General features: G+C 49.0%; 1 protein-coding gene across 5 annotated transcripts in view; it reads right to left on the reverse strand.

Moving 5' to 3' along the window:
• Positions 1 to 14300: 14300 nt before the first annotated feature.
• Positions 14301 to 18803, reverse strand: part of CA5A (carbonic anhydrase 5A) — a 40625-nt gene continuing 36122 nt past the window's right edge. For 4 of the 5 annotated variants that reach the window (XM_082436938.1, XM_082436937.1, XM_082436936.1 and 1 more), the window contains one exon: positions 14301 to 17604. In XM_082436938.1, the coding sequence (XP_082293064.1) occupies positions 17386 to 17604 (219 nt within the window). In that variant the 3' untranslated portion in view covers positions 14301 to 17385. The remainder of the gene's footprint in view (positions 17605 to 18803) is intronic. The other variant, XM_082436939.1, reaches the window with a different exon arrangement.

An 18803-nucleotide genomic window follows, 5' to 3' on the forward strand; every position in this document is an offset into this window, starting at 1 on the left:
AACCACAACTTCCCATAGATATGGGCTCTCAGCTAATTACCCTGAAAATAAGGCTTTCTTGTTAAAACAATTTTTAAGTAAGACCTGATGGGATGACTAACATGGATGCAAAGTAAGAGGAAGAGAAATCTTTATTCAAGATTTGATTCCATGAGGATAAATATTACGTCTATAGCATACTCAAAATGGATGGGCAGAGGAAAGGTAGCTCTCCTCTGACCATGCTTCCCATGGTGTAAGTAGATTTATACCCATTTAAGAGATTTATACCTATTTATTTATACTTATTTTACACCTATTTATTTGTACCTATCATTTATTTATACTTATTTAAGATATTTTTACCTATTTTATTTTAAGAGAATTGCTTAAGGTCAGTGTCACTGTACCACAAGTAACAAGCTAACACCTAGAGATGTCATTTGTACCACCTTCTTTGAAACATCTTACTTTTCTACAAAATGATATTCACACCAAATTTGTTATAAGCTTGTGACAGAAAAACGACTAGGATATTCTTAAGTGTGCTATTTCTATAAATATATTGGTCTCTGCTATTCAGCATGCCGATATGAAGTGATGAATGCCTGCAGGCTAATTTTTTGGTAAATAAATAGTTAAAATGTATCTTTCTTCTGACATAGAATAGTAATAAGAGTTAGAAGCATATGTACATACATATATATATATAGTTTTATTTAGCTATGGTTTCTAGAGCTGCAGTTTTTGGTAAACTATGATTAAATATTCATCTTAGGTCAATTAAGAGAAGACTGGCAAAAAGGTTATTTTACAATAAATGCCACGTTTCCTTCCATTTAAGTATATTCCTCTGTTGTCTTTCTTATCTCATTTCAACCAATGTCCCCTTCCTCTCTATTTGCCTCCTTGGCCCCATGATATTTGCTCTTGTTGTTGTTCTTCCTACCTGGAATGTCCTTACCCCAAATATTTGCAGAGTCTGGTCTCTTCTATCCTTCAAGTCTTTGCTCAGATGACACATCTTCAATGATCCCCTATTTAACACTGCAAATTTTCCATCATTGGAACGCGTTTTCCCCTTTTATTATATTAATTTTTCTCCGTAGCATTTAATATTTTGCAATGCAGTACAAAATATAATTTATTGTCCATATCTCTCCACTAAAGGGTGTCTTTTTGGAGGCAAAGGGCTTTTTTGTTTCTTGTTAAGATCCCTGAAATTTTGTAAACACTTGGAACACACCTAGCACTTGGTAGGTTCTCAATAAATATACGTTGAATAAATTTACGAAAAATATCTTATTGAGAAAAAATAAAAAATAAAAAATAAACAAATATCAAATCATTATGTCATACATCTGAAACTAACGCAAGGTTATATGTCAGTAAAACTGGGGAAAAGGAGATGGGAGGGGAATTTCATGGCAGCAGTATAAACCACGGGCTTGAGAGTCAGACTGCCTGAGTTCCCACCTGGGCCCCGCTGCATACCAGCTGAAGGAACTTGGGCAAACCCTACCCCGCTCTGGGCCTCAGTTTCACTTTCTATACAATGGGAATAATAGTACCTACTACAAATGAACTAATATACGTAAAGCACTCAGATCAGTGTCTACCCCCCAAAAAAACAACTTGATAAATAGCAGCCCCTAGTAGTAGTAATAGTGTCTATAAAATGGCTGGAAAATGGAAGAAATTTACACCAAAATGGTAACAGCGGCCAGTGCAGAACTGCACTGACTCGCATCACGCAGAGGGGCTGGTGGCCCAGGCTCCAGAAGGAAGCTCTGGTGGGGTCAACCCAAGCCTTGGCTTCCACATCTGCAACACAGGGGGAAGTAATAGTACTTCTTTCTTACGTTGTTTGAGGTCTGAGTGAGACAAGGCGTGTACAGCCTCTCAGGCAGCGGCAGGGCAGAGAGTGAGTACCCTGTCCTCCGCGACAGGGTGCAGTTGTACACGCCTAGGTTGACCTGTGTCATCCTTCTGTCTCGCTGGTGAAGGGCAGAAAGTTGGGAAGTGGGTGAGTAAGACAGTTCTTTGCATGCTGTTGCAATCTCGGCCTTCTTACCGCGCAAGGTCTGTGGTTTTGATCCCTCCAAAGGCTCCAAGGGTGATGGCCTGAAGTACGTCTAGTCCTATTAGGTCCTGGCTCTCCTTTTTTTTTTTTTTTTTTTTTAATTAATTTATTTAGTTTTGGCTGCGTTGTGTCTTCGTTGCGGTGCGCGGGCTTCTCATTGCGGTGGCTCCTCTTGTTGTGGAGCACGGGCTCTAGGCGTGCGGGCTCAGTAGCTGTGGCCCGCTGGCTCTAGAGCGCAGGCTCAGTAGTTGTGGCGCACGGGCTTAGTTGCTCCGCGGCACGTGGGATCTTCCCGGACCAGGGCTCGAATCCGTGTCCCCTGCATTGGCAGGCGGATTCTTAACCACTGCGCCACCAGGGAAGCCCCCTGGCTCTCCTTTTGAACTCATTCTTTTTCCCGGAAAAAAGAAATGTACCCGGTAAAACCTTCACTGATGTGGAAGCTTCCCCCGCTTCAGGTGGCTGTGCTGCTGTGTTTGTTCTCAGTCGTATGGAACATACGTTTGTGTTCTTTTCACACAGCAAGTGTCTTTTCTTCTTCTGGACATTTGTTTTTAAAGGCCGTGCTTTCATGGTGCCCGGCTGTTACTTCTTTTCCTGTCTGCGTGAGTGAAAAGGTGGGCCCGCCCGTAGCAAATCCCCAAAGTTCAGTTCTGTTTTCCGAGCAGGTGTGTGCATCGCCATCACGTTGACTGCTGAGCCCGGACCAGGACTCGAAGATGTTTTATGTCATTTAATTACTGCATCAGCCATGGCTAGACCCCGACTGTGGCTGGAGGGATAAGACAGGCAGTGAGTTCAGTGAGTGGTCAGCCCGGGCTCAGACCCACGGTGGGCCTTTAATTGCAGCTGCGATGCTATGGCCTCTCTCTCAGCCAACCAGGCCACCTGCCTTAGCTCGCTTTGTGGCTCCTGGCAGTTTCACTTCCCTCATTGGAAACCCCCCATCCTTGTGGACGGCAGGACACGTGACTTCCCTGCACAGGCTTTTCAGCTCCCTTCAGATGCTCAGCGAGGTCGCCCGATTTTCTGAAGTGCCTATGGTGGACATGGTGATTGACTCTGTAACTCTGGGTAGAACCAACGCCTGGGGATTTCTGAGAAATGGTAGAAGCAAAACTAGAGATCTTAGGGCTAGATTTTCCACGGAGGGCTCCGTTAAGTAAAAACAAGAAAAATAAGAGTTTGCCTGGGTTTCGGACTCCGGGCTCGTGACAGGCCGCTGTGAGGGTTCCGCCTTCCGCGGGCTTGGCCTCGTCCGTGTGCTCAGAAAGCGGGCCCTGCTCGCTGACGATTCCGGAGGAGCGATACTGTAGTAGGAAGCGGGGCTTGAGAGTTCAGGCCCGCCCGTCAGCGGATAGATGGATAAACACATGTGGCCCATGCACGCAAGGGACTGTCATTCAGCCATAAAGAGGGGGCACCGACACACACCACGACACGGATGAACTGTGAAAACCCTATGCTCCGTGAAAGGGCTGGATGCATGGTAGCGTCTGGTTCCATTTATACGAAACATCCAGGAAAGGTGAACCTGGAGAGACAGAAAGCACATTAGTGGTTGCCGGGGCTGGGGGAGAGGGATGGGGAGTGGGTGGTAGTAGGGACCACGTTTGGGGTGATGAAATGTCTTGGAACTAGACAATGGTGAGGGTTGCACAGCAATGTGAATGCCCTAAATGCCACCGAATTGTCCACTTTAGAATGGTTGATGGTTAATTTTATATTATGTGAATTTTTACCTAAAAAAAGCATGCAGGCCTACAGTCAGAGGCCCTGGGTTCAAATCCCGCCTCTGCCTCTGTGGCTAATGGGGCTCCGGGGAGGGACACCACTCAGCTTCCGGAGACTCCGTGCGAGGAGCAGGGTGAAGCCCCCGTTCCTGACAGAGCTGCAGCTGGTGGGCTGGTGTGAGGGTGCAGCCAGAAAGTGGGCCGGCGGACTGGCCAGCTGAGTGCCCAGATCCCACCCTCAACACTCCCAGCAGAGGCTGAGCTGGACCACGTGTCAGAGGAGACATGGAGAGAACGGTGGTTCCAGCGGCCCGGCCGTAACCATCCCGTGACGAGCGGCCGTCCCTTGTTAGGGCCTGGTCACTCGTGCAGGTCCTACCCCCTTAGGTATGGGTGTGGGACTCAGGGTCCTCCTGGGCTTTACTCCAGACACCTGGGTTGACCAGCCAGAGGACTGCTTGCTGGACTTTGGTCTGAGTCCGATTTCTCCACGCGGATAAAATGCAATCAGCACCTCTGTTCTCGTCGTGCACCTCCCTGCGTGGGCTCGTTTGGGAAGCACTGCTGCCCTATCCCACTGTTACCGGTTAAAGTGTGTCCCCCCAAAGCAGGATGCTGAAGTCCTAACCCCAGAGCCTCAGAATGTGACCTCCTTTGGAAATAGGGCTGCTGCAGACGCAATGAGTTGAGATGGGGTCATCGTGGAGCGGGATGGCCCCCAACCCAGGATGGCTGGTGCCCCCATAACCAACGGCCATAGGAAGACAGACACCCAGGCCCGGTGGAGGGCAGAGGTTGGGCAGATGCGGCCAAAAGCCAAGGCCACCGATGACACCAGAGCTGGAAGAGGCAGGAAGGACCCTCCCCTGCAGGCTGCAGGGGGAGCTCGGTCCTGACGCCGGACTTCAGGCCTCCAGACCCTGGGAGGATAGACTTCAGATGTTTAAAGCCCCCAGTTTGTGGAACGTTGTCTTGGTGGCCCCAACCCGCTCTGTGAGGTGTTACAAAAGGTGGAAATCTTGCCACGTGTGGGCCCCGCCTTGGACCTCACTGTTCCGTGACTCCGTGCCAGGTGCGGGGAGGGCCCGCCTGGCCAGTACACAGCACCCCCCCGAGTCTCTCCCTTAACCCCTGCATCCCTGCGCCGCCAGCTCCGTGGAGAACCCAGCCTTTCCCGAGTGAGGTGAGGTGAGGGGGACGCAGAGCCAGCAGCAGCTGGGGAAACTGCCCTGGAGAACCAGCTTGTGTCTGGGAGGAGGGAGAGCAGGTGGGATGCTGTCCTGCCAGGAGCCCCACGGGGGTCCCGCAGATGCTGATGTGAGCCTGCAGGTCCTCAGGACCCAGGGTTCCTCCCTCCTCAGAATGGCCACCTCCAGGAGGGAGATTTGGAGTGAAGGGTGGGGGGATGAGGTGGCTTAGAGCGCTCAGCCAGCTCCTGGTGACCAGCTCGGGCGGGCGAGGACTGGGTGAGGGGCTCCGGCATGATCTGTTCTGACCCCGTCCCTAGTTCCATCCCGAGTGGACACAGTGATGGGAAGGTCTCAGCTGTCTCTGCCCCCCATGCCCATGCGGCTGGACAGCTCCCTCAGGCCCCGGGATGAGACCCTGCTCCCTGCGCCCGACCGCCGAGCAGTCCATTTTGGGGGCATTACACGTGTCACCCCGAAGCAGCCTGGGCTCCCGTGCAGCCCATGGGGCTGCCCTGCTGGCCGAGGGTCTGAGAATCTTCCCCCACTCAGCATACGCCTCTGCTTTACCACATTTTGCCCCTTTAGTTTCCAGAAATGAGTGGGAAATGGAAAAACAAAAAGGCTAAGGCTAAAAATGTAGCTCTCACAACTTAAAATGACCAAAGAAAGTCAGAACTGCAGGTAGTGGGAGGTCTTTAGCCTTGATCAGCTTTCTCCATGCGTTCCTGAGAGCTTCTCTGCCCCCGGCCTTCCAGGTCAGCCGAGGGCAACTCTGTCCTCCAAGCTGTTTGCACCAAACCCCTTGGCCTTATCCTGACACCCCACTTTCTCTCGCACCCCCAGCCAGTATGGCTGGAAATCACAATGCAACTGTGTCCCACATCCAACACTTCTCACCACCGCTGCCGGCTGGGTTCTGCCTAGGGTTTGCCCGTCACCCCGCGTCTCCCCAGTTTGAGAATCTGACTGAGACATACCCCTGCCCTGCAGCTGTCCTCACACCCCTCGGAGCAAAGCTCCCACCTGCATGTGACCCACAGGCCCACTCTGGATGTGGCTCCTCTGAGCAGGTCTCTGACCTCTTCTCCTGCCACTTTGCCCCTCGAGCACTTCATCCCAACCACGCGGGTCTCTCTGCCGCTCCTGAACCTTCCAGAACCATCCTCACTGTCTGCACGGCCCACCCCCTCACCTCCTGCAAGTCTTTGCTCAGAGGTCAACTCCTCAGTGAGGCCCATCTTGACCGGTCACTTGGCTCCCTGCCCACACATTGCTTTTTCTGGAGCCCCGCTCACCTGTAGCTTATCTCCCACTTGCTTGCTACACCTGCCGTCTCTGGACCATCTCCCCTGCTGATGTGGACACCACGGGGCCCAGGGCCTGAGCTGCTTTGTTGTTTCGGTCACTGATTTGCCCCAGTTGTCTTGCACACTAACCGGTACACGCCGGCAGGAGGTGTTCGATAAACAGTGATGTCAAATTGGAGTGAAGCTGTGTGTTTCATTATGAAATTATGAAACAAACCAAAGACTATAGCAAGTGGAGGCTGAGTGTCATGCCTGTTTTTGATGTCCACACCTTTGATTTGTGTTTATGTGTTCAGGGACCTAGCACACCCGTAGGGTGGCCCCCTCTGAATTTCCAGAATTCAGTAAAAAGGATCAGAAGATTTCACTTTGCTTAAAAATAATTTCCCTATTTCAATGCCAGTAAAGAAACAAAACAAAACAAACACAAAAACTCGCAAACTGACACAGGAAATTCTGACAGAGAATAATCTCGACACTGAAAAAATATACAGCTTTTATCTTCAATGCAGCAGTTAGTGAACATATCTTAAGGATGGCGGAATCAGAGGATCTTTCTTTCCTGTTGACATACATTTTAACATTTCCACAGACATGGGAGGCAGGCATTCCTACTGCTGAGCCTCCAAGGTGTGACCCAACCTGTGTGTTAGGAAACTTGGGGACGAGCTGCCTCTCACGTTGGACTTGCCCCTGACAGCGAGGAGAGCTGAGCCTGCATCCCACATGCCACGCTAAGCAGTGCCGAAGTCGAAGCAGCTCTTATAATTCTGTCGAGTCTGGAGGGACCTGTGCTCTTTGCCGCCAGAGTTTTCAGAGCTGCTCACCTGGGCTACTTTGTCCTTCCTCCCAGCTCCTGGCACAGAGGCTGATGGGAAGACACCACATACACCAGGGTAGGGATGGGAGGTCAGAGCTGCAGAGGCACATTTTGGGAGCTGAGAGTTCAATTGTGTATTTCAGAAATGTCTGGGAGGGGACTTCGCTGGTGGTCCAGTGGTTAAGAGTCTGCCTTCCAATGCAAGAGACACGGGTTTGATCCCTGGTCAGGGAATTAAGATCCCACATGTCGTGGAGCAACTAAGCCTGCGCACCGCAGCTACTGAGCCCACACACCTCCACTAGAGAGAAGCCCACACACTGCAACAAAGAGCCCGCGAGCCACAGTGAAAGTATTTTATTTTGTTTTATTATTTTTAAAAATTTATTTATTTATTTATTTATTATTTTTGGCTGCCTTGGGTCTTCGTTGCTGCGCGCGGGCTTTCTCTAGTTGAGGTGAGCGGGGGCCACTCTGTTGTGGTGCACGGGCTTCTCACTGCGGTGGCTTCTCTTGTTGTGGAGCACGGGCTCTGGGCATGTGGGCTCAGTAGTTGTGGCTTGTGGGCTCTAGAGCACAGGCTCAGTAGTTGTGGTGCACAGGCTTAGCTGCTCCTCGGCATGTGGGATCTTCCTGGACCAGGGCTCAAACCCGTGTCCCCTGCATTGGCAGGTGGATTCTTAACCACTATGCCACTAGGGAAGTCCCAAGCCACAATGAAAGATCCCACGTGCCACAACAAAGATCCCACGTGCCGCAACTAAGACCCAACGCAGCCAAGTAAGTAAGTAAGTAAATAAATAAATAAACAAACAAATAAAAGAAGTGTCTGGGAGGATATTGTTAACTCTTTATTAACAACCTCCTGTCGTGAGGGCCGTACACTGTGGCTGCCCCCTGCTTCTCCATGGTGAACCATGCCCGCTCCACACCTGCCCCACGCCTGCCCCATGCAGATCCACACCTGCTGCACTTTGCTTCTTTCTCTGGACTTCTCAAATTATAGGCATCAGATTCTCTGATTGGAGGTGAATTTCTGATTATGTTACCTGAAGCATCTCACACCTTAGCTTTCTTCCATCTACTCAGCTAACATGTCATGATCGCTAACTTTGGAAGAACAAAACGTCTGAGGACCCATGGCCTGTGGGTGACCTGTAAGCACCTGAGAACATGGGATACGTCTGAAAACACGCATAGGCAGGAGGGGCACAGCGCAGAGGGCTGGGTGATGGGAGGAAAGTGTCACAGGAGAGGAGGCTTTGGGCTGAGCCTGGATGATGGAAAGAAGTTTAGGAGCAGAGCTGGAGGGGGAAGGGCATCCCCAGGAGGGGTCAGCACGTCAAGGGTACGGAGGCAGCGCACATAGCTGACGGGGGACGGCCAGTAGCACCCGGCTTCAGGAGCTAGAGCACCTCGGGCAGTTTCCACCGAAAGGATATTTATTCAGTGCTGTGAGCAAGCAAATAGGTGAGGACACCACCCTTGGGGGGAAACCAGTGGTGAACGAGGTAACAGCATGATGACAGCAATGGGTGCCCAGACCCAGACCCGGTGGGGTCAGAGGCTGTGCCCCCCAGCAGAGGCCGTCGCGGGGGGGGGGGGTGGTCATGGGTGGTGCCCGTGCCGATAGACAGGGCACAGCAACCCAAGCTGGGGTGGGGACCTGAGTGCAGAGTTCCACGGGAAGGGAGCTTGGGGGTCCAGATCGCACAGGAAGAAGCTGGTGCTTAATTCCAAGTTTAGTGGAAAGCTCGGTTTTGCACAGGGAAGCAGAATGGTCAAGTAGACATTCCCCACCCAAATCTCTGCACTGCTAAGAGAAGAATGCATTAGGTGGGGACGGGGAGATGCTGGAAGGAAGTGGTGAAACCAGAGGGCTGGTGATATCATTCTGGCTGGAGATGGGGCGAGCTGGGGGCAGTGAGAACGTGGAGAATGGAAGATGGACGTGTGGCACGGAGGGGTGCCACCAACGGGACCCACTGACCCCTTGCACGCGGGAGTAAGGGGCAGGGAGCACCGGGGGACTCCCTGAGGCTGGCCTTAGCTCTGAGGAGGCCTCTTGGCAGGAGGGACAAACCCTGTAGAACGAGGAACTCTGCTATTGCTGGGGTACAGCTGTGCACCAGGCGCAGTCTGGGGGCTCCCAGGGAGCGGGTGTCCCGGGAGAGGAGAAGAAACAGATGTCAGGCAGGTGGGAGAGTGGGGTGTCCAGGCCTCCAGGGATGGCCGTGGGGAATGCCGGGGTGGGAAGGGGCCGGATTCCTGGTTGGCACAGAACAGACAACGGAGAGGGTATGGGCAGGCGCCCACATTTGTACTTCTGCAAAACGAGAAAATAACATAAAAGCAAAGGGAGAAGCTTTGAAGTTTAAAGGCTGGCCAGGAATTCCACAGCACACTCCTAAACTGCAGTCACAGGGACAGGTCCCGCAGACTCAACGGCCCTCAGGATGGGGAGTGGCAGCGCCTGTGTTTGTTTTCTGTACCGTGGCTTTGAGGGCCGAGATCAACGTCTTTCCTCTCCGTGTGTTTGTGGTTTCTCTGCCCGGGCTCCGTGTGGTTCCCGGGAGAATCTCGGTGTCCCAGGGCTAACGCCAGATATCAAAAATAACCTACAAAGCAGAACATCTACCGCGAGACAAAGACTTCTGTGCACACAGAGGAAGGCCCTCCATCGACATGAAAGAGGAGATGGAATCACCCGCTTGCTATTGGGGCTGTTGTTGGGACAGGATGTCACTGTGGGGCGGGTGGGGTCCGGCTCAGGGCCCTGCGGTCCTTTCTCCTCCTGCAAGGCCCCTCCGGACACTGGCCTTTCTCTGTCCCGAAGTCCCTGTGGAAATGGACGGCCTGTGCACAGTTGACACGTGGCTGCTTTCTCCCCCTCCCCCAAGTCCCAACCCGGAGACCCCCCTCCAATTATCAATACTGTCCTTCCTTCCATAGCTGGGAACACCACCCTCACAAGCTGCAGGACGTCTGAGCAGGTGCCTTTGGGGCGGAGTTTTCATCAAAGTACAACTGCAGGTCCTTATACCGTAAGATTTCTCACTCAAGTGTAAAGTTCAGGACTTTGGGTTTTCGCCCTGAGGCTACAACTTGTCTTCAACTGCACACATCACAGAGGAAGGAGCAAAGGCTGCATGGGCCCTGGAGGATGGCCTGCAGTCCAGGTGGGCTTCTTGCTGGCTCTGCCTTTCCTGCTCCCACCTCTCCAGCGAGCCCGGTTTCCCCATTAAAACCTGGGGGTGACCCCACAGAACTTTCACAGAGCTTGTTACAACAAATGTAAATGGGGTGCCTGGGGCCTCATCCCCACCCACACAATCCAGTCGCCGGGGAGCTTTTTAAAAACACCGTTCCTCAGACCCTGGGAACCACAGGCTTTGGGCAGGCAGGGCCAGGCCCCTGTGTGGCTCCAGCCGCAGTGGGGTTGAGGACGGCTGAATGTCCATGAGAAAACTCAGCCCAGGCCCGGCCCGGGAACGCGGCCTCACCGTGTCACTGATACCGGTGGCAGTAGCCCTGTTGCTGGGTAAACACCTCCGAGTTATCGGTTATAACTGAGCAGGGACGTCAGCTCAGAAGATGGACAGAAACATGTCCTTTACGCTTTTGTTCCTTTTTCAGCATCTGTTTTGACTCCTTCAAGTCAATCCGATTTCAGCAGCATCACCACTGAACTTGATCCTTGTAAGAGATGAAACACGTTTGTTTTAAACCATCTTGGCTGAGAACGGATCACCTGTATCCCGCCTCAGTAAACAGAGTCCGCCTTTCCTGGTGGCGCCGGTTAGCTGGCGGCAGTGACTCCGTGATGCCCTGGGTAGCTGAGGAAGGATGTGAGCGGAGGGCTGCCTGCCGGGCTGCCACTCAGTGACCCGAAGTCCCTGATCCATCCTTCTGCGGCCCCTGCAGCCCGGCAGCGCGTCCTGGCACTTCCCTGCCGTGCACCACCTCCTCCCAGAAGAGCCTTGGAAACCTCAGCTCCCAAGGGGACAGCAATGTGTTTTCTGTAAATTGGGGTGCAATGTACACCCCGAGAGTGTGTAAAGTGCATTAGTATTGAGTTCACTCAATGCGTTTACAAACGCACAAACCCATTCACACCAGGTCAAGACAGAGACCTACGCATCCAGCTTGCTGGCCGCTGGCCTGCCACATGTGACGTTTCAACTTTAGTTAAACTTACATGCAATGAAAATTCAGTCCCTCCAACCTGGAAGAAATGGACAAATTCTTAGAAAGGTATAACCTTCCAAGACTGAACCAGGAAAAAATAGAAAATATGAACAAACCAATCGCAAGTAATGAAATTGAAACTGTGATTAAAAATCTTCCAACAGGGCTTCCCTGGTGGTGCAGTGGTTGAGAATCTGCCTGCCAGTGCAGGGGACACGGGTTCGAGCCCTGGTCTGGGAAGATCCCACATGCCGCGGAGTGACTGGGCCCGTGAGCCACAACTACTGAGCCTGCGCGTCTGGAGCCTGTGCTCCGCAACAAGGGAGGCCATGATAGTGAGAGGCCCGCGCACCGCGATGAAGAGTGGCCCCCACTTGCCGCAACTGGAGAAAACCCTCGCACAGAAACGAAGACCCAACACAGCCAAAAATAAATAAATAAATTAATTAATTTAAAAAAAAATCTTCCAACAAACAAAAGTCCAGGACCAGATGGGTTCACAGTTGAATTCTATCAAACATTTAGAGAAGAGCTAACACCCATCCTTGTCAAACTCTTCCAAAAAATTGCACAGGAAAGAACACTCCCAAACTCATTCCGTGAGGCCACCTGATACCAAAACCAGACAAAGATGTCACAAAAAAAGAAAATTACCGACCAATATCACTGATGAATATAGATGCAAAAATCCTCAACAAAATACTACCAAACATAATCCAACAAGACATTAAATGTATCATATACCATGATCAAGTGGAAATTATCCCAGGGATGCAAGGATTCTTCAATATACGCAAATCAATCAATGTGATACACCATATTAACAAATTGAAGAATAAAAACCATATGATCATCTCAATAGATGCAGAAAAAGCTTTTGACAAAATTCAACACCCATTAATGATAAAAACTCTCCAGAAAGTGGGCATAGAGGGAAACTACCTAAACATAATAAAGGCCATAGGTCATAGATGACAAACCCACAGCTAACATCATTCTCAATGGTGAAAAACTGAAACCATTTCCTCTAAGATCAGGAACAAGACAAGGACGCCCCCTTTCGCCACTCTTATTCAACATAGTTTTGGAAGTCCTAGCCACGGCAATCAGAGAAGAAAAAGAAATAAAAGGAATACAAATTGGAAAAGAAGAAGTAAAACGGTCACTGTTTGCAGATGACATGATACTATACATAGAGAATCCTAAAGATGCCACCAGAAAACTACTAGAGCTCATCAGTGAATTCAGAAAAGTTCCAGGATACAAAATTAATGCACAGAAATCTCTTGCATTCCTATATACTAACAATGGAAGATCAGAAAGAGAAATTAAGGAAACAATCCCATTCACCATTGCAAAAAAAAAAAGAATAAAATACCTAGGAATAAACCTACTTAAGGCGGTAAAAGACCCGTACTCAGAAAACTATAAGACACTGATGAAAGAAATCAAAGATGACACAAACAGATGGAGAGATATACCATGTTCTTGGATTGGAAGAATCAATATTGTGAAAATGTCTATACTACCCAAAGCAATCTACAGATTCAATGCAATCCCTATCAAATTACCAATGGCATTTTTTACAGAACTAGAACAAAAAAATCTTAAAATTTGTATGGAGACTCAAAAGACCCCAAATAGCCAAAGCAATCTTGAGGGAAAAAACGGAGCTGGAGAAATCAGACTCCCTGACTTCAGACTATACTACAAAGCTACAGTAATCAAGACAATATGGTACTGGTACAAAAACAGAAATATAGATCAGTGGAACAGGATAGAAAGCCCAGAGATAAACCCACACACATATGGTCACCTTATCTTTCATAAGGGAGACAAGGATACACAATGGAAAAAAGACAGTCACTTCAATAAGTGGTGCTGGGAAAACTGGACAGCTACATGTAAAAGAATGAAATTAGATCACTCCCTAGCACCATACACAAAAATAAACTCAAAATGGATTAAAGACCTAAATGTAAGACTGGACACTATAAAACATAGGAAGAACACCCTTTGACATAAATCACAGCAAGATCTTTTTTGACCCACCCCCTAGAGTAATGGAAATAAAAATAAACAAATGGGACCTAATGAAACTTAAAAGCTTTTGCACAGCAAAGAAAATTAAAAACAAGACAAAAAGACAACCCTCAGAATGGGAGAAAATATTTGCAAACAAATCAATGGACAAAGGATTAATCTCCAAAATATATAAATAGCTTACGCAGCTCAGAATTAAAAAAACGAACAACCCCATCAAAAAATGGGCAGAAGGGACTTCCCTGGTGGCACAGTTGTTGGGAGTCTGCCTGCCAATGCAGGGGACACGGGTTTGAGCTCTGGTCCGGGAGGATCCCACATGCCACGGAGCAAGTAAGCCCGTGTGCCACAACTACCGAGCCTGCGCTCTAGAGCCCGCGAGCCACAACTACTGGAGCCCACGTGCCTAGAGCCCATGCTCCGCAACAAGAGAAGCCACCGCAATGAGAAGCCCACGCGCCGCAACGAAGAGTAGCCCCCACTCGCCGCAACTAGAAAAAGCCTGTGCACAGCAACAAAGACCCAATGCAGCCAAAAATCAATCCATCAATCCATCAATCAATTAATTAATTTTAAAAAATGGGCAGAAGACCTAAATAGACATTTCTCCAAAGGAAACATACGGATGGCCAAGAGGCACATGAAAAGCTGCTCAACATCACTAATTATTAGATAAATGCAAATCAAAACTACAATGAGGTATCACCTCACACCGGTTAGAATGGGCATCATCAGAAAATCTACAAACAACAAATGCTGGAGAGGGTGTGGAGAAAAGGGAACCCTCTTGCACTGTTGGTGGGAATGTAAACTGATATAGCCACTATGGAGAACAGTATGGAGGTTCCTTAAAAAATGAAAAGTAGAATTACCATATTACCCAGCAATCCCACTACTGGGCATATACCTAGAGAAAACCATAATTCAAAAAGACACATGCACCCCAATGTTCATTTCAGCACTATTTACAATAGCCAGGTCATGTAAGCAACCTAAATGCCCATCGACAGATGAAAGGATAAAGAAGATGTGGTACATATATACAATGGAATATTACTCAGCCATAAAAAGGAACGAAATTGGGTCATTTGTAGAGACATGGATGGACCTAGAGACTGTCATACAGAGTGAAGAAAGAGAAAAACAAATATCGTATATTAACGCATATATGTGGAATCTACAAAAATGGTACAGATGAATCAGTTTGCAAGGCAGAAATAGAGACACAGATGTAGAGAACAAATGTATGGACACCAAGTGGGGAAAGTGGGGGAGGGTGGTGGTGGTGTGATGAATTGGGAGATTGGGCTTGACATGTATACACTAATATGTATAAAATAGAGGACTAATAAGAACCTGCTGTATAAAAAAAATAAAATAAGTAAAATAAAATTCAAGAAAAAGAAAAAAGAAAGAAAATTCAGTCCCTCCATTGCACTGAACACAGTTCAAGTGCGCGATGGCCACGTGTGTCCAAGGGCTGCCCTGGGGGACGGTGGAGTTCTAGAACCATCAGAGAGAGTGTCCACATCCTGATCCCGTGACCTGTGGATGTGTGGCCTCACACGGCAAAGGGACTTTGCAGGTATGATTAAGTTAAGCATCTCGAGATGGGAAATGATCCTGCGGGGATCTGGGGGGTGCCCAGTATCCTCACAGGGTCCTTATGAGAGGGAGGCAAGAGGGCCCTAATTTGTGGCCATTTGTTCTGGTGGCTGCAGGAAACTCCCTATGGGCTAAAGCCCACCTCACTTGAGACTCAAGACTGGCTACGTTTTCCCAAACGACAAGAAACAATTTGGGCTCCAAACCAAACTTTAAAGTGTCTCCTTCCCTCCTGGATCCCACGGGTCTGCAGTGGCTGCAGTCACCCACCCACCCAGTGCTCTGCTCCAGCTGGGGCAGCTGTGCTCAAACCAGTCACCAATGCTCCCAAACGCTCCTGTTTGACTCTGTGTCCCGTGTAAGCCGACATTAAAGCTTGTTGTGCTGAGTTTGGTCAGCATTATCATTTGATGGGCACTGGTGAGCAGTTGTACTTTTTCAGGAAAAACGTGTATAAGGAAGTTTAGGATTGCTTTCTCTGTAGTAGGTGCCAGAACATTGAAAAGCCCAAAGCCGGACAGTAAATTGTTGATACCACAGGAAGTCCTGTGATTGGAAAAAAAAACCCTATAAACCTCTGTCAAAATAAACCACATCCGTAATATAGGGTCCCTTTGGTCTTAGATGTTTTTTGTGGACTACAATAAGTCTGTTTATTCTTTATCTCCCCAAAAGAAATGGAGTTTATCACTGTACCTTGGTAGGCAGATGAGTATTTACTTTCTTTTCTGGGCTGTTTTTTCCGTGTTTATCTGACAGTCAGTTAATGTTGGAAGATGACGTGATTGTTTGCAGAGCTGCATCTCTACCAGAGGGGAATGTGTTTAATGCTATGAAAATAAAAATACCATCATCAATTAGGATATTATTCAGCCTTAAAAGGGGAGGAAATTCTGACACCTGCTACCACATGGATGAAACTTGAGGACATTATGCTCAGTGAAATAAGCCCGTCACAAAAAGGCAAGTACTGCCTGGTTCCATTTATGTTTGCTTCCTAGAGCAGTCAAAATCTTAGAGACAGAAAGTAGGATGGCAGATGCCAAGGACTGGGGGCAGGGGGGAGGAAATGGAGTGTTAGTGTTTAATGGGGACAGTTTAAGGTGAGAAGGTTCTGGAGGCGGATGGTGGGGATGGTATCAACACAGTGTGAATGCACTTTATACCACTGAGCTGTGGTTAAGATGGTAATTTTATGTTATGTGTATTTTACCACAATTAAAAAGAGCCCGCAATGAGAAACCATTACACACCCCCTAGAATGACCATAGTTAAATGGTAGCATGTCCTGAGCAACCACTTTGGAAAACTCCTTGGCCTTGAAGATGGAGGGAGGGCCCACCAGCCAAGAAATCAGATGCCTCTGGAAGCTGGAAAAGGCAAGGAATCAGATTCTCCCCTGGAGAATGACTCCGGAAGGAAACAGCCCTGCTGACACCTCGAATTTGGATTTCTGGCCTCCAGACTGTGATTCAATAAATTTCTGTTGTTTTAAGCTCCCCAGTTTGTGGCTGTTATGGGCTGAATTGTGTCCCCCTCCCCAATTCACATGTTGAAGCTCGAAGACCCCACTGTGGCTGTCTTTGGAGATGGGGTTTTTAGGAAGTAATTAAGGTTAAGTGAGGTCATAAGGGTGGGGTCCTAATCCAATAGGATTGGTGGCCTTATAAGAAGGGGAAGGGAGAGAACTCTCTCTGTGTGCATGCACCAAAAAAAGGCCACTCGAGGACACAGCAAAGAGCCAAGAGAGACCCTCCCAGAACCCAGCCGTGCTGGCACCTGGTCTCAGACTTCCAGTCTCAGAACTGTGGGAAGGAAGATACATTCTGCTGTTTCCCCCCCACCCCCAGTTTGTGGTCATTTTACAGCAGCCCCAGGACACTGATACACCAGGAATTTGTAATTGGGAAGAAAAGACGTTAGTCCCAGTCTCTGTGTTGCCAGGGCGTGGCTGTCTGGAGAGAGGACACCAGGGACCTGAGAGAGGCCTGGGTGGATGACCCCGGTCAGTGGAGTTCACTCGGCCCCTAAGGTCTGTGCACTGCTGTGGGTCCCTTGAGATATTCCGTGTCCCAGATTTCCATTCCCTATTGTGCTTAAGCTTCTTCTTCTTCTTTTTAATATTTATTTATTTGTTTATTTATTTTGGCTGCACCAGGTCTTAGTTGCGGCACTCAGGATCTTCGCTGTGGCATGTGGGATCTTTAGTTGCGGCATGCAGACAGACTCTTAGTGCAGCATGCATGTGGGATCTAGTTCCCCCACCAGGGATCGAACCCAGGCCCCCCGTATTGGGAGCGCAGAGTCTTACCCACTGGACCACAGGGGGATTCCTGCTTAAGCTTCTTTGAAGTGATTCTTTTCCTTGCAACTGCAAAGTACATTGACTAAAATCGTGACCTCTTTCTCTATTTTTAATTTCAGAGGTTACATACGATCAGAACACGAAGCCTGGGAAACAACACTTTCTCTTGTTAAAGTCAGTTCTACCCGTTAGCTTGGATGCAGTGAATTTAGGATCCTGCACCATCTTCAGTGGCTGGAAGGATGAACGGACCTCCCGCTTCATCAGGGGCTGAAGTGGGCGGTAGTTGTTCACCATCGTCTTCTCTTCTTCACCAAGTGCAGAAAACATGAGCGAGCGAAACGCAGCCAGCTGGAACGGAGAGCAAGCAGAGTAATCTGGGTGCAGCTAGGGCGCGAACCAGCTCCCGTGTCCCTCGTGTCGTGTGTGGTGCCCTCCCATCCCTGAATCAGGGATGGCCCTGTATGACCAATGCAACATGGTGGAGGTGACCCCAATCTGGGTCAGAAAAGGCATGGCAGCTTCCACCTTGGCCTCCTGGACCACCTGCTCTGGGGAAGGCAGCTGCCATGCTGCAATGACTCACAAGCAGCCCTCTGGAAAGGCCCACATGGAGAGCAACTGAGGTTCCCAGCCAACAGCCAGCACAACTTGTCAGCCACATTGGGAATGAATCCTCCAGCCCCAGCTTTCACATAACTGCAGCTGACATCTGACTGCAGCTCCACAAGAGATAGATCCTCAGCCAGAACCACCTGAATTCTGACCCACAGCAACCCTGAGAGATAATAAATGATTATTGTTTTATTAAGCCACTAAATTTTGCAGCTATTTGTTATACAGCAATAGATAACTAGTTTATACACTATAAATGCTAATGTAACATTTGATTCACTTTGCACTCCAGGAACTAAGAGACCAGTATCATCACATCTGTTCTCGGAATATACTATGTGCTCTGTGAGAAGAGCTCCCACACTTAATTAAACACGGAACTGGGATTATATCTGCATGGTGACCACCTATTGAGCAAGTCAGGTCCGCATGGCTGAGGGAGAGCCCCCAGAGTTGTGTAGGGTGTGGTGCATGCTCTTCCAGGCACTCAGGCATGGTGTGCCCACTCGTGTGCACCTGTTTTCGCCACTTCTTGACTCCCAGAAAAGCCTGCTTGGCAAGCCTGTCCCTGCCGTCCAGGGGGTGCACACACTACCTCCCCAGCCCCCTGGGAGGGGTGGGGGCTCTGCTCTGTATTTTTGTGTAATACTCACTCACCACTCTGCCTTAAAACTATTGACTTACGTTTCTATTTTCCTGCCGGGTAGCAGTGCGCAGAGACTATGGTCACTGCTCTGTGTCACCCCTCCATCCCTCCTGCTCGCCCACCCTCTCCTGCTGCAACATCTGACATCTAATGAGTGTTTATTATGCGTTTGTTGAGTGACAGAGGGGTCTTGGTGACAAGAGCCATTTTCTTTTCTTTTTTTTTAATTAAATTAATGGGTTTTTTTAAGTCTTTTAAAAAAATTAATTAATTTTCATTTTTGGCTGCA

The sequence above is a fragment of the Balaenoptera physalus genome (assembly GCF_965194825.1).
Source record: "Balaenoptera physalus genome assembly, chromosome: 19".
Lineage (NCBI taxonomy): Eukaryota > Metazoa > Chordata > Mammalia > Artiodactyla > Balaenopteridae > Balaenoptera > Balaenoptera physalus.